At 47.2% G+C, this 23137-nt stretch overlaps 1 protein-coding gene across 1 annotated transcript in view; it reads right to left on the minus strand.

Moving 5' to 3' along the window:
• The window catches only part of LOC137541159 (F-box and WD repeat domain containing protein 10B-like), a 59681-nt gene that overhangs the window by 34162 nt on the left and 2382 nt on the right, over positions 1-23137 (minus strand). The window contains exons 2-5 of the mRNA XM_068262318.1: positions 20883-21065; positions 18970-19097; positions 17156-17275; positions 16960-17069 (exon numbers count right to left, since the gene is read on the minus strand). Coding sequence (XP_068118419.1) covers positions 16960-17069; positions 17156-17275; positions 18970-19097; positions 20883-21065 — 541 coding nt within the window. The remainder of the gene's footprint in view (positions 1-16959; positions 17070-17155; positions 17276-18969; positions 19098-20882; positions 21066-23137) is intronic.

Genomic DNA, 23137 nt, shown 5'->3' on the forward strand with positions numbered 1-23137 from the left:
GCAGAAAACTGTGGGAGTAGTGAGAATTTGCAGAGCTTGTGCACTTGGGGGGGGGCACACCGTGGGTGGGGGGCGCCAGGCAGGTGGTGGAGGTGGGGTCCTACTCCCTAGGCAGATATCTGATAGATTTCATGTTGAAATCGATCAGGAATCAATCTGTTATGTATGGGCAGGCAACAGATCTCTGATCAGGTTCAATCTTAGAGAGATTTGTCTCGTGGTTGATCTGCCCATCATCTTATGTATGAGCACCTTTTAAATGTTTAGTTTTATCACTATTCAGTTACAAAATTAACTTTACTGGGAGACCAACGGTTGGCGGTTGCTATGTTTAGATTCTTCAGGGCCCGGAGCTCTGGAACAGGGCAGGCAGGTAAACGCGTGGGCCTCCCTGTTCCCCCGCAGTCCATGCCTGGATTTGAATGCAGCCACACAGCAGATATCTGGAGTTCTGAGCTGGAGGCGAGCTGATTAGGATTGCAGCAGGTGTGCTGTAAGGTGGATGTGTGTTGCCTCCTGAGCTGTGATTACAGCGTGGACAGCTTGCTGGACTTATCCGTTATTTTCCCAAACACTGGCCTGTTTTCTGGACTAGAAGTTTGCTCTGAGAGATTTCTCTACAAAGCTGAAGTAAGTTATTTTGATTTACTTGTATTTCTGCCGTTTGCTGAAGAAAAGCCTATTTCTGTTTGGTCTTGACTTAACCCTTTGGGGACCGGCTGCCTAACCCCCTCTTAAGGACCAGGCGTCTTTGCTGAAGGGGGGGGGGGCGTGTTTGGGGGGGTCAGGCAGCCGGATCCCTAGTAGGGCTAGCCGAGCATAGTGTCCCCCATATTGGCAGCAGCTTCTATGCACCTCCTAGGCTCCAGTGATGAGCAGCTCTACCCCTCTCCGCTCTGGTCGGCATCCTCGCTCACGCTGCCATTAAGTTCCAGGTCAGGGCTTGATGACGTCATCAAGCCAGGACCTAAAACTTACGTCAGAGCGAGCAGGGATGCCGAGCGCAGGGCCGGTGCTAACATAGAGGCAAAGGGGGCAATTGCTCCAGGGCCCCAGAGCCTGTAGGGCCCCCCAAAGGTGCCCCTCCTCTCCTCCAGGTATGGTGACCCATAAGAGTGGGGATGCTGTGTGATTACTCTGTATAGCAAAAGGAGAAGGTGATTAATGGGAACCCCAAAAATGCTTTTTAGGGTACAATTGATGTATACCTGATGATATTGTGTGATGGGAGGGGGAGAATTAGATCAGGCTTCGCAGCCAGCTCAGGGGCCCTGGGGGTGATTTGGTTGGGGGGTATTAGGGGGGCCCCGCAGTTACTCTTGCCCCAGGGCCCCATTGTAGCTAGAACCGGCCCTGGCCGAGCGGAGAGCCGATCGCAGGGGGAACGTCAGGAAGGTGAGTGGATCCTCTTCTTTCCTCCTTACTGCTGCAGCTCTAATAATGATCACTATGATCCACCGGCGTTGATAGCGATCATGTGATCAGGAGCCAAAAACGATGGCTCCTGATCACTGAGGGGAGATGTCAGCTGTCATATGACAGCTTAATCTCCCCTCTCGGGTAACACACGATCGCAGCGGGAGCGAAAATGGCAGGTGGCGTAAATCCTACACCGCATCAGGCTTAGACAGCCACAAGTGCGGCGTAGGATTTACTACAGGTTAAAGGATACCAGAGCCAAAATAACCTAGGTAGCAGACGTATATTGTGACCTGTCCTGATGCCTCCAGCTCCCTAGGGTGGCCATCCGTCCGGATTTAGGCCAGACAGTCCGGTTTTTAGGGCTGGTTCACACGGGCGCCTGCTGAGCTTTTGCTTGGCATTGCGTTCAAACGCCAGCGTTTAAACGCCAGCGTTTAAAAGCTAGCTTTTGAAAGCTTTTGAAAAGCGTTCAAGGCTAGCAGTTCTGGTCTCTGCTATTGTTTCCTCGCGTTTACTGCCTCTGAAAGCAGCATGTTGCTTTTGAGACTAGACGCAACGCTGGGATCTACTGCCAGGCTTTCATGAAAGCCTGCAAAAGCCAGCTGTAAACGCTCCCATTCACTTGCATGGGATGGCAGTAGATCCCAAAAAACGCTGCGTCTGAAACGCTGCGTTAAAGGCCACAAAAACGCCCGTCTGAACCAGCCCTTAGACTACTTGTCCTCCGTCCGGCGCAAGGCCAGGACGGACAGCCAGATGTCCTCCTTTTTGGGCTGTGTGGAGGGGGGGAGCGCAGAGAAGAGGAAGCAGTGGGCACAGTGGGAAAGGGGGGACATTCCCCCCCCCCCTTTCCTCACCTTTGGGCTCCCCCTTCCTCGCTCTCCCCTCTAGAACTAAAGTTTTGGGGTGGCTGGCGGTGGGCGGGACTTACCTTGCCTCGCTCCAAGCGCTGAGTAATGATGTCCGTTCATGAGTCATTTGAGCCTGTTCTTTCCTGTGAGTTTAATGATCCGACTCATCCACTGAACCGAATCAGTTAAGTGGATGAGACAGGAACTGCAGCTGCGGTTCAGTGGATGAGTCGGATCATTAAACTCAGAGGAAAGAACCGGCTCAAATGACTCATGAACGGACATCACTACTGCTTCGCTGTGGAAGGAGGCAAAGGTAAGTTCCCCGCTGCCAGCCACCCCAAAACTTTAGTTCTAGAGGGGAGAGCGAGGAAGGGGAAGCCCAAAGGTGAGGAAAGTGGGGGAGAGATGTCCTCCTTTTCCCACTGCTGTACCTACCCCTCTCCCTTCACTGAGCTACCCCCTCCTGCCGGGGGCAGCTGGCTAACTATTCTGGGGACAACTACAGACCTGGCTACATATACTTGGGACACCGATAGACCTGGCTACATATACTTGGGACACCGATAGACCTGGCTACATATACTTGGGACACCCATAGACCTGGCTACATATACTTGGGACACTATACACCTGGCTATCTGTACTGGAGACACCTATACACATGGCTAACTATTCTGGGGGCACCTAAAGACCTGGCTACATATACTGGGGACACCTATAGACCTGCCTAACTATTCTGGGGACACCTAAAAACCTGGCCATCTGTGCCGGAGACATCTATAGACCTGGCTAACTACTCTGGGGACACCCAAAGACCTGGCTACCTATTCTGGGGACATTATACACCTGGCTACCTATTCTGGGGACAACTATACTCATGACTACTTATACTGGGGACACCTATAGACCTGGCAACCTGTGCTGGGGGTACCTATTTTGGGGGAACTGCTGTCAGATTATCTGTATTTATGGGGAACCGCTGCCATATTATGTATGTTAGGGGCACGGCTGCTGCCAGATTTTGGGGAACTGCTACCAGATTGTGTATGTTTGGGGGACCACTGCTGCCAGTTTATATGTATTTTGGGTGTTACGTGTATTTTGGGTGATCCGCTGCCAGGTTTTGCGTATTTTGGGGAACTGCTTCCAGATTATATGTATGTTGGGGGGAACTGCTGCTGCCACATTGTCTATTTTGGGGGAACCACTGCCATAATATCTGTATTTTGGAGGAACTTTTACCAGATTACGTGTCTTTTTGGTGAAATGCTGTCAGATTACATCTATTTTTGGGGGCTACACTACGGCAGAACTCAAACTTCGCCGGCAGACCATTTACACCACTGCTAAGGTCATGTATATTTGGCCCCACCCATGACCACACCCACTTTATGCTTGACCATGCCCACTTTTGGCACGCTCAGTACGATGTCCTCATTTTTGCGGTTCTGCAAGTGGCCACCCTGCCGCTCCCCCCGTTCTCCTCTGTGCCCCCGCATCATAGCTCAATGCCCCTCCAGCAGCCTCTACCTGAAGTCGGGCACTAACGTCCCGTGGCCGGAAGCGCTCTAAGCATGCGTATGACATCGCGCGTATGAGGTCATACACATGCGCGCAGTGCTCCTGGCCACGGACGCACTATAGGATGCGTGCAGTCCGGCCAGTGCCTGCGCAGTAGTGCCCGACTCCGGCAAGAGTCTGCCGGAGGTGCATTTAGGTATAATGCGGGGGCAGAGAGTAGAAGGGGGAGCAGTGAGCACCAGGAGAGGTCACAGAATATTCCTGCTCCCTCCACTGATGTAGGTGATTTTAACTCTGGTACCCTTTAAATAAACTGGACTTCCTGGTACACCTGCTGTCTGCTGCGTGCCAGAGGTAGTAAACTTTACACTACCGTGAGTGCGAGTTTACCGACGCCAGCCCCCATGCCCCTCTTAGGCCTCTTGCACACTACATGCGAATACCATTTTTTTTTAAATCTGATCCGATTTTGGATTCCGCTTATCGGATCAGATAAAAAAATGGAATTGCATGTAGTGTGCAAGAGCCCTTATAGAGAACCTGAGGTGGGTTTGAAGAATATTATCTGCATACAGAGGCTGGATCTGCCTATACAGCCCAGCCTCTGTTGCTATCCCAAACCCCCCTAAGGTCCCCCTGCACTCTGCAATCCCTCATAAATCACAGCCACGCTGCTGACAAACAGCTTGTCAGAGCTGGCTGTGTTTATCTCTATAGTGTCAGTCTGCTGCTCTCCCCGCCTCCTGCAGAACTCCAGTCCCCGCCTGCATCCCTTTCCTCCCTGCTGATTGGAGGCAAGGGACGGGGGCAGGGACCGGAGCTATGCAGGAGGCGGGGGAGCAGCTGAGACTGACACTACAGATGTAAACACAGACTCACAACACGACTGTGATTTATGAGGGATTGCAGAGTGCAGGGGGACCTTAGGGGGGTTTGGGATAGCAACAGAGGCTGGGCTGTATAGGCAGATCCAGCCTCTGTATGCAGATAACATTCTTTAACCACTTCGGGACCACAGTCTTTTCGCCCCTTAAGGACCAGAGCCTTTTTCTCCATTCAGACCACTGCAGCTTTCACGGTTTATTGCTCGCTCATACAACCTACCACCTAAATGAATTTTACCTCCTTTTCTTGTCACTAATAAAGCTTTCTTTTGCTGCTATTTGATTGCTCCTGCGATTTTTACTTTTTATTATATTCATCAAAAAAGACATGAATTTTGGCAAAAAAATGATTTTTTTCACTTTCTGTGCTGACATTTTTCAAATAAAGTAAAATTTCTGTATACATACAGCGCGAAAAATGTGGACAAACATGTTTTGGATAAAAAAAAACCCATTCAGTGTATATTTATTGGTTTGGGTAAAAGTTATAGCGTTTACAAACTATGGTGCAAAAAGTGAATTTTCCCATTTTCAAGCATCTATGACTTTTCTGACCCCCTGTCATGTTTCATGAGGGGCTAGAATTCCAGGATAGTATAAATACCCCCCAAATGACCCCATTTTGGAAAGAAGACATCCCAAAGTATTCACTGAGAGGCATAGTGAGTTCATAGAAGATATTATTTTTTGTCACAAGTAAGTGGAAAATGACATTTTGTGACAAAAAAAAAAAAAAAGTTTCCATTTCTTCTAACTTGCGACAAAAAAAAATGAAATCTGCCACGGACTAACCATGCCCCTCTCTGAATACCTTGAAGGGTCTACTTTTCAAAATGGGGTCATTTGTGGGGTGTGTTAACTGTCCTGACATTTTGGGGGTGCTAAATTGTAAGCACCCCTGTAAAGCCTAAAGGTGCTCATTGGACTTTGGACCCCTTAGCGCAGTTAGGCTGCAAAAAAGTGCCACACATGTGGTATTGCCGTACTCAGGAGAAGTAGTATAATGTGTTTTGGGGTGTATTTTTACACATACCCATGCTGGGTGGGAGAAATATCTCTGTAAATGACAATTTTTTAATTTTTTTACACACAATTGTCCATTTACAGAGTTATTTCTCCCACCCAGCATGGGTATGTGTAAAAATACACCACAAAACACATTATACTACTTCTCCCGAGTACGGCGATACCACATGTGTGGCACTTTTTTGCACCCTAACTGCGCTAAGGGGCCCAAAGTCCAATGAGTACCTTTAGGATTTCACAGGTCATTTTGCGACATTTGGTTTCAAGACTACTCCTCACGGTTTAGGGCCCCTAAAATGCCAGGGCAGTATAGGAACCCCACAAATGACCCCATTTTAGAAAGAAGACACCCCAAGGTATTCCGTTAGGAGTATGGTGAGTTCATAGAAGATTTTATTTTTTGTCACAAGTTAGCGGAACATGACACTTTGTGGAAAAAAACAATTAAAATCAATTTCCGCTAACTTGTGACAAAAAAATAAAATCTTCTATGAATTCCCCATACTCCTAACTGAATACCTTGGGGTGTCTTCTTTCTAAAATGGGGTCATTTGTGGGGTTCCTATACTGCCCTGGCATTTTAGGGGCCCTAAACCGCGAGGAGTAGTCTGGAAATCAAATTCCGCAAAATGACCTGTGAAATCCTAAAGGTACTCATTGGACTTTGGGCCCTTTAGCGCAGTTAGGGTGCAAAAAAGTGCCACACATGTGGTATTGCCGTACTCGGGAGAAGTAGTATAATGTGTTTTGGGGTGTATTTTTACACATACCCATGCTGGGTGGGAGAAATAACTCTGTAAATGGACAATCGTGTGTAAAAAAATCAAAAGATTGTCATTTACAGAGGTATTTCTCCCACCCAGCATGGGTATGTGTAAAAATACACCACAAAACACATTATACTACTTCTCCCGAGTACGGCAATACCACATGTGTGGCACTTTTTTGCACCCTAACTGCGCTAAAGGGCCCAAAGTCCAATGAGTACCTTTAGGATTTCACAGGTCATTTTGCGACATTTGGTTTCAAGACTACTCCTCACGGTTTAGGGCCCCTAGAATGCCAGGGCAGTATAGGAACCCCACAAATGACCCCATTTTAGAAAGAAGACACCCCAAGGTATTCCGTTAGGAGTATGGTGAGTTCATAGAAGATTTTATTTTTTGTCACAAGTTAGCGGAACATGACACTTTGTGGAAAAAAACAATTAAAATCAATTTCTGCTAACTTGTGACAAAAAAATAAAATCTTCTATGAATTCCCCATACTCCTAACTGAATACCTTGGGGTGTCTTCTTTCTAAAATGGGGTCATTTGTGGGGTTCCTATACTGCCCTGGCATTTTAGGGGCCCTAAACCGTGAGGAGTAGTCTGGAAATCAAATTCCGCAAAATGACCTGTGAAATCCTAAAGGTACTCATTGGACTTTGGGCCCTTTAGCGCAATTAGGGTGCAAAAAAGTGCCACACATGTGGTATTGCCGTACTCGGGAGAAGTAGTATAATGTGTTTTGGGGTGTATTTTTACACATACCCATGCTGGGTGGGAGAAATAACTCTGTAAATGGACAATCGTGTGTAAAAAAATCAAAAGATTGTCATTTACAGAGGTATTTCTCCCACCCAGCATGGGTATGTGTAAAAATACACCACAAAACACATTATACTACTTCTCCCGAGTACGGCAATACCACATGTGTGGCACTTTTTTGCACCCTAATTGCGCTAAAGGGCCCAAAGTCCAATGAGTACCTTTAGGATTTCACAGGTCATTTTGCGACATTTGGTTTCAAGACTACTCCTCACGGTTTAGGGCCCCTAGAATGCCAGGGCAGTATAGGAACCCCACAAATGACCCCATTTTAGAAAGAAGACACCCCAAGGTATTCCGTTAGGAGTATGGTGAGTTCATAGAAGATTTTATTTTTTGTCACAAGTTAGCGGAACATGACACTTTGTGGAAAAAAACAATTAAAATCAATTTCTGCTAACTTGTGACAAAAAAATAAAATCTTCTATGAATTCCCCATACTCCTAACTGAATACCTTGGGGTGTCTTCTTTCTAAAATGGGGTCATTTGTGGGGTTCCTATACTGCCCTGGCATTTTAGGGGCCCTAAACCGTGAGGAGTAGTCTGGAAATCAAATTCCGCAAAATTACCTGTGAAATCCTAAAGGTACTCATTGGACTTTGGGCCCTTTAGCGCAGTTAGGGTGCAAAAAAGTGCCACACATGTGGTATCGCCGTACTCGGGAGAAGTAGTACAATGTGTTTTGGGGTGTATTTTTACACATACCCATGCTGGGTGGGAGAAATAACTCTGTAAATGGACAATTGTGTGTAAAAAAAATCAAAAGATTGTCATTTACAGAGGTATTTCTCCCACCCAGCATGGGTATGTGTAAAAATACACCACAAAACACATTATACTACTTCTCCCGAGTACGGCAATACCACATGTGTGGCACTTTTTTGCACCCTAACTGCGCTAAAGGGCCCAAAGTCCAATGAGTACCTTTAGGATTTCACAGGTCATTTTGCGACATTTGGTTTCAAGACTACTCCTCACGGTTTAGGGCCCCTAGAATGCCAGGGCAGTATAGGAACCCCACAAATCACCCCATTTTAGAAAGAAGACACCCCAAGGTATTCCGTTAGGAGTATGGTGAGTTCATAGAAGATTTTATTTTTTGTCACAAGTTAGCGGAACATGACACTTTGTGGAAAAAAACAATTAAAATCAATTTCTGCTAACTTGTGACAAAAAAATAAAATCTTCTATGAATTCCCCATACTCCTAACTGAATACCTTGGGGTGTCTTCTTTCTAAAATGGGGTCATTTGTGGGGTTCCTATACTGCCCTGGCATTTTAGGGGCCCTAAACCGTGAGGAGTAGTCTGGAAATCAAATTCCGCAAAATTACCTGTGAAATCCTAAAGGTACTCATTGGACTTTGGGCCCTTTAGCGCAGTTAGGGTGCAAAAAAGTGCCACACATGTGGTATCGCCGTACTCGGGAGAAGTAGTACAATGTGTTTTGGGGTGTATTTTTACACATACCCATGCTGGGTGGGAGAAATAACTCTGTAAATGGACAATTGTGTGTAAAAAAATCAAAAGATTGTCATTTACAGAGGTATTTCTCCCACCCAGCATAGGTATGTGTAAAAATACACCCCAAAACACATTATACTACTTCTCCCGAGTACGGCGATACCACATGTGTGGCACTTTTTTGCACCCTAACTGCGCTAAGGGGCCCAGAGTCCAATGAGTACCTTTAGGCTTTACAGGGGTGCTCAAAATTTAGCACCCCGCCCACTTGCCAGGACAGTTAACAAACCCCACAAATGACCCCATTTTGGAAAGAATACACGCTAAGGTATTCCATGAGGGCCATGGTGAGTTCATAGAAAATTTTATTTTTTGTCACAAGTTAGCGGAAAATGACATTTTGTGAAAAAAAAAAAAAAACACAAAACCACAATTTCTGCTAACTTGTGACAAAAAATAAAACATTCTATGAACTCACCATGCACCTCACGGAATACTTTGGGGTGTCCTCTTTCCAAAATGGCATCATTCGTGGGGTCTGTCCTGGCATTTTAGGGTCTCTGCAATCATTACATGTATGGCCAGTATTAGGAGTTTCTGCTATACTCCTTATATTGGGCATAAGGGTAATGCACTGTGGGCTGAAAGGAAAAATGAACGTCAAACAATCAATCAATGTGGATGCCAAAAAATTTTGAAAAAAAAAAAAGAGGAGGAAGGCGTCTGCCAGGACATAGGAGCTGCCGCCCCAAAAATCCAAACCCACCAGCTCGTATGCCCTGGCAAACCTGATTTATCCATTCACACTGATCGATGTGGATGAACAAATCATTGCCAGAGTTCTTTTTTGATACAAAGTGTTTGCCAAAGCATATGAATCCCCAACACCACTCCTCGGCCCATATGCCTCGGCAAACGTATCTTTTTGACTGCGGAGGAGAAATCTCGTCCTGCAGCGCTACATGCACCGACTTGTGTGTAAGCTGACAGACGCGCAATGTTCTGTCAGGATGCACCATCAGTGCTGCAGCTGATTGGTCGGTCTGGATAGAAAAAAAGACAAAACAATACAAAAAGGAGGGGAAGGCGTCTGCCAGGACATAGGAGCTGCCGCCCCAAAAATCCAAACCCACCAGCTCGTATGCCCTGGCAAACCTGATTTATCCATTCACACCGATCGATGTGGATGAACAAATCATTGCCAGAGTTCTTTTTTGATACAAAGTGTTTGCCAAAGCATATGAATCCCCAACACCACTCCTCGGCCCATATGCCTCGGCAAACGTATCTTTTTGACTGCGGAGGAGAAATCTCGTCCTGCAGCGCTACATGCACCGACTTGTGTGTAAGCTGACAGACGCGCAATGTTCTGTCAGGATGCACCATCAGTGCTGCAGCTGATTGGTCGGTCTGGATAGAAAAAAAGACAAAACAATACAAAAAGGAGGGGAAGGCGTCTGCCAGGACATAGGAGCTGCCGCCCCAAAAATCCAAACCCACCAGCTCGTATGCCCTGGCAAACCTGATTTATCCATTCACACCGATCGATGTGGATGAACAAATCATTGCCAGAGTTCTTTTTTGATACAAAGTGTTTGCCAAAGCATATGAATCCCCAACACCACTCCTCGGCCCATATGCCTCGGCAAACGTATCTTTTTGACTGCGGAGGAGAAATCTCGTCCTGCAGCGCTGCATGCACCGACTTGTGTGTAAGCTGACAGACGCGCAACGTTCTGTCAGGATGCACCATCAGTACTGCAGCTGGTTAGTCGTTCGCTCGGTCCACCTGGAAGGTTATTGGATGGAAAAAGAGAAAAAAAAACCCAAAAAACAAGCAAGCAGCAAAGCAATTACTTCATTAACATTAATAACCTTTGAACTTTTTTAATAAAAAACTTAACATTGCAAACCAAACATTAACTTCTTTGCTTACCTGTTTTTTGTTTTTTTTTAACTTACCTCCCGAGGACAAACCTCTCCTCCCCCATGGAACAATGTGCGAAGTGCAAATCGCACAGAGTTGTGGCGAAATACATTCCGCAATTTGTCCCAAGTGAAAGGAGAGGTTTCTGGCAGCCCTGTGTATTAGGGTCTCTGGAAACCCGATGTTTGGTTTCACACTGCATATTGACATATCCGGTGGGTCGAGCCCGCCGCACCGTATCGTCCAAAACAGACCTTCAGGCAATACCACAAGAGTAGCATTCGGCCTAGTAATGAACTGCGTCGCCATAGACTAACATGACTTCCGCGCCGATCGATATTGCCACAGAAGCCACGCAGTAACGTAGGCATGCACTAGCGTTAAGTCAAGCACTTCCGGCGTAGGGGGGGACCGCAAAGTGTGACTTTTGCTAGGCATTTTGCCCTAACGCATCGCAGCAGTGTGAAATAGCACTGAGAGACCCTTGTGTGCCTACCGCTGTGTGTGGAGTTCCCTATTCTCTAATAGTGTACCTGCTCGTGGTACCTCTCAAAACACTCCCCTAGGCATAGGCCAGGCTGGTCAGGACAGGTGGGACAATAAACAGTGGTGTCACGCCTTATTCCAGCCCTGCTGCAGACACGACAGCGTTTTCTTCGGATTCGTTGACCTGGGGTAGTCGGAATTGGATAGGCGTAATGCCTTCCATGTAGCCGGCTAGTTGCATCTTGGGGTTGGGCCACGGCACCTCCTGGATACAGGAGTTCCATCACGATCTGTTTATTAAATTGAATAAACGAGCCAGTTCTCCCAGCCTTACTGTAGAGAACAAAGCTGTTGTAAATTGCCAATTGAATGAGGTAAAAAGACACTTTTTTATACCAGCGTCTTGTTTTTCGAGCAACTAAATAGGGCGCTAACCTCTGGTCATTGAAGTCCACCCCTCCCATGTTAGTATTATACTCGTGGGCGACAAGGGGTTTTTCAATGACCTTAGTTCGCCGTTGAATTTCAACTGTCGTGTCTGCGTGAATGGTGGACAGGAAGTAAACCTCCCTCTTGTCCTTCCATTTCACCGCGAGCAGGTCGTCAGCACACAAGGCGGCCCTCTGCCCCCGTTGAAGTTTGGTGGTAATGAGCCGTTGGGGGAAGCCCCGGCGACTAGGCCGCACGGTGCCACAGCATCGGATTTTTTCTATTTTTAAGTGCTGAAAGAGGGCCACACTTGTGTAATAATTGTCCACAAAAAGATGGTACCCCTTCTGGAACAAGGGTGACACCAAGTCCCACACAACCTTTCCACTGCTCCCCAGGTAGTCAGGGCATCCGACCGGCTCCAATTTTGAGTCTTTTCCCTCATAGACCCTAAAATAAGATGTATAGCCTGTGGCCCTTTCACAGAGCTTATACAGTTTCACCCCATACCGGGCGCGCTTGTTTGGGATGTACTGTTTGATGCGAAGGCGCCCGGTAAAGCGTATGAGGGACTCGTCTACGCAGATGTCCTGGTCAGGGGTATAAGCATCTGCAAATCTGGATGACAGGTGGTCTATGAGGGGTCGAATTTTGTGGAGCCGGTCAAAAGCAGGGTGGTCACTTCGATGACAGGTTTCGTTGTCATTGAAGTGCAGGAAGCTCAGGATGTTCTCAAATCGTGTCCTGGACATGGCAGCAGAGTACAGGGGAACATGATGTGCTGGGTCCGTAGACCAATAAGACCGCAACACATTCTGCTTTACTAGTCCCGTGTGAAGGATAAGGCCCAAAAAAATTTTCATTTCGGAAACTTGGACTGGTTTCCACCGAAAAGGCTGGGCAAGGTACTTTTCTGGATTGGCGGTTATATATTGTGTGGCCTTACGGTTGGTCTCTGCCACAATTAAGTCCAAGAGATCCTGGGTGAAGAACAGATAGAAAAAGTCTAGGGCCGATCCTAGATTATCTGTCTCCACCTGGACTCCAGACTGGGCGGTGAAAGGGGGAAGTACGGGTGCGGCGGAATCAGGGGATTGCCAATTTGGGTTTGCCAGCACCTCTGGTAAATTAGGGGTAGTACGGGCCCGTCTTCTTGGTGGCTGCGACTGGGATCTTACTGCACGTGCCACCGAACCAGTTTCATCTTCCATGCTGGTGCTCGCCACTTCACCAGGGTCTACGGAAGTACTGGTGCTAGGTCCAGGAGATGTTGTGCTGCTGGTGCCTGCCCCACTATGAAATCTCAGACCAGCACGAACACCACTCTGCTGCCCTTGAGGCTGATCCTGCGCCACCTGCGGTCCAACAACATGGGGTGTGGTACGCCTGGCTTTAGCCGGGACCTCAACCTCGTCATCACTATCGGTCAGTGAGCCACTGCTCAATTCAGGTTCAAACTCTGACCCGGAAGATTCGTCGAATGAGGCGTCCCAATCGTCCTCATCCGACTGGGCCATGTACCTGAGAACCTCATCATCGGAATACCCCTTTCTTGCCATGGTGGGCTGCTAAATTTAGGGGGTATTCCTCTGAGACTACGCAGAAAAAAGAGCACCTACCTAGCAAAAGGGAGTATTTGAGAGGTAGAAAGCTGTGCTCACTGAGTTTTGATAAAAAAAATAAATCAAAACTGAGGTTTACAGTGCCACAGCTATTGTACAGTGTTTTTTGCAGTGATCAGAAAAAAAATTCTGTCACTGCGGTGGGGCGGGCTGAACGCAAGTGCAGGCGAACGATCAGGCCTGATCGGGCAAACACTGCGTTTTTTTTTGTGGATCCTAGTGACCCTAATAGATCTGACTGCGATCAGTAATGATCACTTACAGATACTATATAGTACCAATGTTGATTAGCGACAGTGATGACGCTAATTAGTGACTGTGGTGCAGTGGGCTGAGCACTAACTGACACTTACAAAGGGGCCTAGCTAACTGGCCTAACTGCTAACACTAGTGATACTAAAAAAGTGACAGTTTTCACTGTTTTTAGATCACTTGGATAGTGACAGGGGGGTGGTGGCGAGTGGGGAATCGGAGGCAATCAGAAACAATCACAGGACAATCAAAGGCAATCACAGGGCAATCGCAGGCCAATCACAGGGCACTCAATTCCCGGGACAATCAAAGTCAATCACAGGGCAATCAAACCAATCACGACACAATCAAAGCCGATCACAGGCCAATCAAAGCAAATCACAGGCCAATCACAGGCCAATCACAGGGCAATCAAACCAATCACGACACAATCAAAGCCGATCACAGGCCAATCACAGGGCAATCAAAGCCGATCACGGGACAATCAAAGCCGATCACGGGACAATCAAAGCCGATCACGGGACAATCAAAGACGATCACAGGCCAATCACAGGGCAATCACGGGACAATCAAAAAAATCACGGGACAATCAAATACAATTACAGCACAATGAAATTGAATGTCAGCACAATGAAATTGAATGTCAGCACAATCAAATACAATTGCAGCACAATCAAATACAATGCACTGGGAAGGTGATTGGGGGGGGGGGGGGGCTGAGGGCGATCTAAGGGTGTGGGGGGTTGATTAGGTGCCCGCACGGGGCAGACTGGGTCCTGATCTGGTGGGTGGCAGACACAGGGGGTGACGATAGGAGATCAGTGAGGGATTACAGGGGAGAATAGATGTAAACAATGCACTGGGGAGGTTATCAGGAGGGGGGGGTCTGAGGGCAATCTGAGGGTCTGGGTGGGTGATCAGGTGCCCCCAAGGGACAGTTTAGGGTCTGCGCTGATGGGTGGTGGTGACAAGGGGTGATAGACAGGTGATAGATGGGTGATAGACAGGTGATCAGTGGGTAAGGCAGCTATATAGCTGTATACACTATACAGGGGGGTGGTCTGGGAGGGGGGTCTGGGGGGGATCTGAGGGTAGGGGGGGTGATCAGGGGACCCTAGGGGGCAGTTAGGGACCTAACCTAGGGGATAGCGTCCCTAGATAGTGACAGGGAGTGATTGATGGGTTTTATGGGGGTGCTTGGGTGCAAAATGTGGTGTGCTGGGGTGAGCAGGGGGGGTTCTGAGGGCTGGGGTGGGCGATCGGGTGGTCTGTGTGGGTAAAAACGGGTGTTGATATGCTCACAGTAAGGGCTGCCGTCCTCTCTGATGGTCGCACGACGAGTGACCATCAGCGGAGGAGGCAGCCAGTATAATACACTTTGTTACAATAACAAAGTGTATTATACTCCTCTGATTGGCCGGATCGCCGCATTTGAAACCCGCCGGCGCTGCTAATTGGCCGGCGGGTTTCCGTGCAGAGTGGGCGGAGCCTATTGCCGGCGGCGATCGCGTCATTGATGACGCGATCGCCGCACAGCCACCGCTGATGCCGCCCCCGCCGATGGGCGTATTGCGGTCGTTTGGGCCCGGACTTTGCCGCCGCCCATCGGCTGGGGGCGGTCGTTATGTGGTTAAACACACCTCGGGTTCTCTTTAAGGTGTCCATGATGAACGGTGCAATATTTTCCTCAGATGCGATCATTGAAATTATCGATGGCTCCCATAAACGGGCAGATTAGGGCACATCCTCTCTTCAGATACGATCATAAAATTCAGCATTCCGACCAACAAAATTCTGTATTCCCGTCGACCATAGAATCGTTTCACATCGATTTTTCTCCACATACTGAGTGGTTTTCTGTACAATTCTATCGTAAAATCTGATCCAAGGATCGCATCTAAGGAATATTGTACCGTTAATAGTCACCCAATCCCTGCTGTGTGTGGCCTCCCCGGGTCTATGGTAGCCTGTGTCGCCTGCACTGGCAGCTGTATGAGAGTGTTACCCATATGGCAGGAGGCCACAAACGGCAGCAAGGGCGCCTCTGGCCATTTTGTCACTCCAGGAAACCTGTGGCGCCTCCCCCCCCCACCATGAAAATAATCGTAATGCAGCAGCATGTCACCAGAGAATAATCATATTACAGTTGTGTTTCAGTGCAATACTACGGGCCTCCGATCTACCGCCTCTATATCACTGTGTCCAATTGAACAATGTACTGTTTGATCGTAATTTTGATACATTTTTGCCGCGGATTGATTGAAAATATGATCAATGTGGGTGGTTGATAATCACCAGATCCAAATCATAGTGAAATAATCTGTCAGTAAAAGTGAATGCATATATTGACAGCTATAGGCTAGGGTTACTGATAACAAGATTGGGGTGATTAAATTGTGAGGGTAAGATGGGGGGGGCAAAGTAGAGAGCGACCAGGAACATTTTAATTGCGTTTTTTTTCCTGGCAGACTCAAATTGCTTGAGCTGCAGCCACTAGGGGGCGCTCTATAGGCAGTAGCAGTGTTAGGCCAGAGCTGCAGCCACTAGGGGGCGCTCTATAGGCAGTAGCAGTGTTAGGCCAGAGCTGCAGCTACAATGGCGCGCTCTATAGGCAGTAGCAGTGTTAGGCCGGAGCTGCAGCCACTAGGGGGTGCTCTATAGGCAGTAGCAGCGTTAGGCCGGAGCTGCAGCCACTAGGGGACGCTCTATAGGCAGTAGCAGCGTTAGGCCAGAGCTGCAGCCACTAGGGAGCGCTCTATAGGCAGTAGCTGTGTTAGGCCAGAGCTGCAGCCACTATGGCGCGCTCTATAGGCTGTAGCAGTGTTAGGCAAGAGCTGCAGCCACTAGGGGGCGCTCTATAGGCAGTAGCAGCATTCGGTCGGAGCTGCAGTCACTAGGGGGCACTCTTTAAGCAGCAGCAGTGTAAACCAGAGCTGCAGTCACTAGGACGCGCTCTATAGGCAGTAGCAATGTTAAGAAGTCTCGCCCAAGGTCTCCTTACTGAATAGGTGCTGGCTTACTGAACAGGAAGAGCCGAGATTTGAACCCAGGTCACCTGTGCCAGTGGCAGAGGCCTTAACCACAGCAGAGACACGGGGATCGCCCAGCGTCTGCCTGTATACTCGCACTCCTGGCAGGCGGACGGGCTGGTCTTCCATACACCACCATGTACTTCTAAATGAGTAAATACTAACTTTTATTTGGACTGCATCTCGGTGTCAGGACTCCCGATAAACTGGACTTAAAAAATGTTGTGTTCAGTAGTCACAGATGAAGAATTACTGAAACTGGGCTTATTTACAGCATTCACCTGTTTTCTTCATGTCTCCAGTCAAGCAGAACAGGAACCAGTGACCCACAGCAGTCTAGATAATCTAATGCAGGTATACAAGTAGAACAGTGCCATCTACAGGCCAGATGTATGTGCACATAAAGGTGTGTACACTCACACACGCACTCAAAGATTGCTGCCTTGCACTTACTGTCCTGTGAGGATGAGAACGTTATAAGATCCACAGAAGAGGTTCCTCTCCTCCATAACCACCATCTCTGTCTCTGTCTCAGCATACACCGCCTCCAGGCTCTCCCCTGCCTGAGGACACATAAAGAAAAGCCACGCCCACTCATTATTCACATGCAAATCACTAATCAGCATATCGGAGAACAGTCTCCACTCACTTTGACATCTTTGTAATACTTCTCCAGCCTGGGCAGAGTGTTGCCATCTTCTCCTAGTTTCGGCACCGGTATTGGTTGTCTTTTGGCGTAGGAAACGCTCACGCCTTTATAGGAAGTTCCCTGGGAAGATAAAGACTTGTTCATCAGGGATGAGACAAAATGATGCGTTTTCGTGATCACAACACGAAACTTGCAATTAATTGTAATTAATCAGAAAAATCTTAATTGAGTAATTTTGTGTTAAATCGGAATTTCATGTTTCTGTCTTTATTCTGTAATGTATCGAAATTACGAAAATTACCAAAAACGTAAATCGTAATTCCTTGTTTGACATCAAATTACACGTAACGTGAAATTGGAATTTCATGTTCTACATGGAAATTCGTCTCAAACAATCGTAATTACAAAAATGATTGTAATTACGGAAAATGTGTGTAAGGTTGTAATTACGCAAAAATTCGCACAATTTTTAGTGATTATGATTTTTCCATTACAGATGCAGTCGTAATTACAAAAATTATGCAGAATTTTGTGAAATCGTAATCACACATATCGCTCATCACTGGTGCTGAGAACAATAATGATTTTCAATTTAAGCCCCCAGTGCAGACTGGGACAAATCGCAACTACAGGACCTCTTATCATCCAGAACCTTCTCACAAACTCAGGTCAAATCTCAGCAGAAACAGAAATCTCTGCTAAACAGCGGCGTTGCTAGGATGCGAAGACATCCAGGGCACTTTTGGGCGCTCCTGCTGGAAAATGGGTGTGGCCATGCACCAAAATGTGGGTGTGGTCATGGGTGGAGCCAAATTTACTCGTCTTAGTAGGCCTGCCCAGCAAAATGTTGGATGACGTCCCCTCTCCATTAATACAAAAAAAAATGCAGCATGGCACATACGTAAATAGGCAGTGTCACTTAAACATAACTAGGCCGAGTTACCTGGCTTCTGTGCTGGCTGGTCTGGCTTTCTGCTGGGTGGGCCAGCCTGCTGCCAGGTTAGGTTATCTGGAAGTTCCGCCATAGCATTCCCTGACCTTCTAGTGGGCCCCCTCCCATGCTCCCACGGCCTCCCATTGAGGCACTACAACTCCCAGCATGCCCCCATAGAAGAACCACAGCTCCCTGTATGCCCCCATAAAGGCACCACAGCACCCAGTGTGCCCACATAGAGGCACTACAGCACCCAGCATAACCCCCAGTTGATGCACCACAGCTCCCAGTATGCCCACCATTGAAGCACCATAGCTGACTCTGCCTGGGGGACATCCGGGGCACCCTAGAATAGATCCGGGGCACGTGCCACTGATCTTTTTGGCTAGCGACATCCCTGCTGCTAAATACTGCCTCCTGTTCCTGCACACCTCACAGAAGGTTATGTACGGGTGGAGAACTGCTGGCTACAAGAGCTCAGGTTCTCCACTGTCCTTGCTTTGAGATCATTTCTGATGCAGATTTTCCCCGCTTTTTCCCTGGACCTCTAAGCACAGCCCCACCCCCACAGCAAATTCACCACCCTGGGCCTCCTAGCTGGCTGACAGGCCCCATCCCACCCCCAGGCAGGACACAGGAGGCAGCACCATGCTCTATGCTCTGGTCTTCACCTCTTCCTCATTCCCTGCAGGCATGATTAGGGTCACCATAGCTGTGGGGGAGGAGGGGAGACACTTGGGGGAGACTACATGTTCTGCAGCCCTGGGGAAGTTGCCTCTATGGAAGCGCCATCGCTGATGGGGCATCTGATTAATCAGTAATTCTGCAGAACATCTGCCCAACCAGAGGACCTAAGAAGTGTGATGTAATAGAGCTGTACCTGCAGGATCATGGCCTCATTCCGCACCAGCCTCTCAGCCTCCAGGTCCAGCAGAAGCTCCTTCGTTAGGTAACACCAGTGATGGGACACCAAGAGACAACCGAAGAGCTGCTTCTTCTTCAAGTATCCTAACAGCAACAAGAAACAGAAGAGGACAACAAGGACTGGCACCAGGGGCAGAACTAGAGGGGCCCAGAGCTGTGGGGAGCCCCATCTACTAACCTTCCCTTCCTCCGATACAGGGGACTATACTTCAGATTAGATGTGTTGTGGCTACACTTGTTATGGGTTTGAAGATCATGATGGCCACACTTGTGTTATGTCCCTTGTGAGATGGACCCCCAGGCCGTAAAGGACATCAAGGGGAGGCAAGGGAAGGGGTGTGACCATTGGGGGGGGGCATGAAAGGTTTTCTGGGGAACCCCATGAATTGTAATTAGGCCACTGTCTGGCAGTCAGGAGCATGGGCGGGCAGACTTTACCGGACAGGTCCAAGGATAACTGGAATGGACATGTTCTCTTTGTTCTTACAACAAGGTTTAGACTTGAAACATCCGGGTACCAGGCCAGTTCCAATAGCAAATCACTTTTCTATTGCATCCTCAGTAAAACAGACAAACAACCTGTTGTGGACAGCCTGACAGCCATTTCACGGGTCTCACTCGCTTCCTCAGAGGCCACAGATAAAGTTCCCGGTGAGACTTGCCAAGAGGCTGTTGAGCCATCCACTCCATGTTGTTTGTCTGTTTTACTGAGGATGCAATATATCAAGATAACAACAAAGAAATTCCACCAAGACAACAGAAGCAGAGCTATCGGCACTAAATGCAGGATTGGTCAGTAACTGAGGGAATCTGGTAAATGGCTCCGGTCTCCGGTGGACCAGACAATTGGTACGACAAAGTTTAGACTTGAAAGATCTGAGCACCAGACCAGTTCCAATAGCAAATCGCCTCTTTTTTTAGGCCAAGAGGTGTTATATATATATATATATATATATATATATATATATATATATATATATATATATATATTATTCGCTGGTGGAAGTTGGAGATGATTTTGCATTAAAGAGACTCCGTAACAAAAATTGCATCCTGTTTTTTATCATCCTACAAGTTCCAAAAGCTATTCTAATGTGTTCTGGCTTACTGCAGCACGTTCTACTATCACCATCTCTGTAATAAATCAACTTATCTCTCTCTTGTCAGACTTGTCAGCCTGTGTCTGGAAGGCTGCCAAGTTCTTCAGTGTTGTGGTTCTGTGATGCATCTCCCCCCTCCAGGCCCCTCTCTGCATACTGCCTGTGTGTTATTTAGATTAGGGCAGCTCCTCTCTTCTCTCTTATCTTTTACAAGCTGGATAAATCCTCCTCTGAGCTGGCTGGGCTTTCACATACTGAGGAATTACATACAGGCAGAGCTGTCTGCACTCTGCAGGAAGAAACAGCCTGACACTTCAGTGGAAGATAGCTGCAGGGGGAAAGAAACACACAAATGATCTCTTGAGATTCAAAAGGAAGGGTGTATACAGCCTGCTTGTGTATGAATGTATTTTCTATGTGTGGACATACTGTACATCAACCTACTTCCTGTTTTGGTGGCCAATTTGTTTGTTTATAAACAAACTTTTAAAAACTGTTTTTAACCACTTTTAATGCGTCGAGGAGCGGCGAAATTGTGACAGAGGGTAATAGGAGATGTCCCCTAATGCACTGGTATGTTTACTTTTGTGCGATTTTAACAATACAGATTCTCTTTAAATCATTAAATTTACTAAATTCCCCGACCAAGAGCAAAGATCATGAAAGAACCTCTACATTCCCCCTCTAAATCTTGATGGCCTGGGCATATGCCTGAGTAGCCTATCCAGCTGGCAGAGCCTTGGCACAGAGTAGACGTTTGTGGACTCACCTAGGATCTTTTTGGAGAGATGGACCGGGAGGCAGCGTATGAAGTCCCGGTACTTCATCACACCGGATGTGGACTGGAAAGAAGTAGGGACCACCATGAGTGCCGGGTCATCTTCTGTCTGGTGGTCCGATACCTCCAGCTGGACTCGCCCACCATCAGCCTCAACTGCTTCCTTCTGGGTCTCTGTGGGAGTAAATACAGAAAACCTTAACTAGTGGTGTCCAGCAGGGGTGCTGCTAAAGTTTTATTTGTGGCCCCAAGCGGCAAATAATTTGTGCCAACCCTCGCCACCCATGTGGGTCACATGGCCCAGATCCAACCCCCGGGCCCCAAAACTCCCCCGTTCTCCTGACGGCCGCCAGGGACTCTAAAGTGAGGCCCTAAGCAAAGGCTTGGCTTGCTTGTACCCTAGCGACGCCCCTGGTGGCCAGACAATCAGAGGAGGGTAAAAAATCTGAAATATTGAAGGACACGGCTCTCTCACTACTGTTTCACATACAAACCTCCCAACTTTTTGAGATGAAAGAGGTACACTTAAGCCACACCCCTGATCACGCCCTGGGCACACCCCTAGTCACGCATACTATGAAGAGTTCATAAGAAAAATATGTTGTTTTGTAATTCATACCACACTGGTCCTTTCTATCCTGGTTCATTTTCCTTCATATTAACATTTTAAAATTAGTAATATATCAATTTAAAGGATGGGAATAAAGTTTAGAGTCAAACACATTTTTTTTAGTAGAGAAATATATATAATTACATAAAAAGAGGGACAAAGTCCTGAAAGAGGGACAAATGAGGATGAAAGAGGGACAGGGCTTCCAAAGAGGAGCTATGCACATATTGTATTTTCATAGGATCTAGTTGGTCTATGAATTACCTCTATGTATATGTATGCACTGGTATTGTTGGCTGTTTCTGTTGTAATAGGCATGACCTGTATATGTCCTGTATACCTGTTATCATCTATATCGCAGTCTGGACAGCACTACGGAAGATGGTAGCACTATATAAATGAGTGAATATTAGTAGTAATAGCAGCAGCAGTACTGCTAATAACAGCTGAGCTTTACATTTGGTGTAGGGAAAAGTTCCACAGCTCACCAGGAAACTAATGAATGATATATGAGACGACACAAATGAACGTTGACAAATAAGAGTTCCCTGGTAAGAGAGGGGTCCGCTTACATCCCTGTGCAAAGCTGCCAGTAAATGATCTGCCACGTATAAATGTCACCAGTTCTGCAATCCATATCAACCCCCCCAAACCTGTGCTGGTGGGGGGTCTACAGAGTTCTGATGGGTGACATCACTCCTGCCAGTTCTTCAGACTATATGTCACTGCTCCACCTTCTACCTGCTCCCCACCACTGTGAAGACCACCTAAGCACCTCCACTCCCAGCACCAAACCTCAGTGGCTCTCTGCATAGCAACTAATCTCAGTCACTCTGCAGAGCAACAAATCTCAGTAGTTCTGTACATAGCACTAAATCTCAGGGACTCTCTGCAGAGCACCAAATCTTAGTGACTCTCTGCAGAGCACCAAATCTCAGTGACTCTCTGTAGAGCACCAAATCTCAGTGAGGGCTCATCCACACTATAAGCGCTTTTCTGAGCGCTTGTGATTAAAGAGAACCTGTACTGAGTAAAAATATTTAAAATAAACACATGAGGTAACTTCAAATGAACATTACAGAGTTACCTCGCCATCAGTTCCTCTCAGAAGCTCACCATTTTCTTTTGACAATAATCCCTTCCAATTCTGACAATATTTTGTCAGAACTGAAATATATCAGTTGCTGTCAGTAAAATATCAGTTGCTGTCAGTTATAGCTGGGAGGAAAACTGATGTACCAGGTAATGTCCATGTTTCCCTATGGCTCAAGTGGGCGATGTTACAGTTTAACTGTGTGCTGACCAAAAAGCTGTTATGGGTAATGGCCATTTTCAAAATGGAGGACGGAAAATTCCCATGATCACTGTGAACAAACAGGACGCGGGACAGGAGAAAGTCACTGAGGATTAGACTACATGGAAGGTAAGTATGACTTGTGTATGCTTATTTTGACTTTTAATTTTCAGTTCAGGTTTTCTTTAACAACCGATTAAAAATTGATTTTTTAAAAATCTCTCCCATTCACTTTCATTAAAATCGCAGTAAAAATTGCAGCGATTGCGTACGTGAAAAATCGATGCGCTTTTTATCACAATTTTAATGAAAGTGAATGGGAGCGATTTTTAAAAAGCGCTC

Source organism: Hyperolius riggenbachi, chromosome 12 (genome assembly GCF_040937935.1).
Source record: "Hyperolius riggenbachi isolate aHypRig1 chromosome 12, aHypRig1.pri, whole genome shotgun sequence".
Classification (NCBI taxonomy): Eukaryota; Metazoa; Chordata; class Amphibia; order Anura; family Hyperoliidae; genus Hyperolius; species Hyperolius riggenbachi.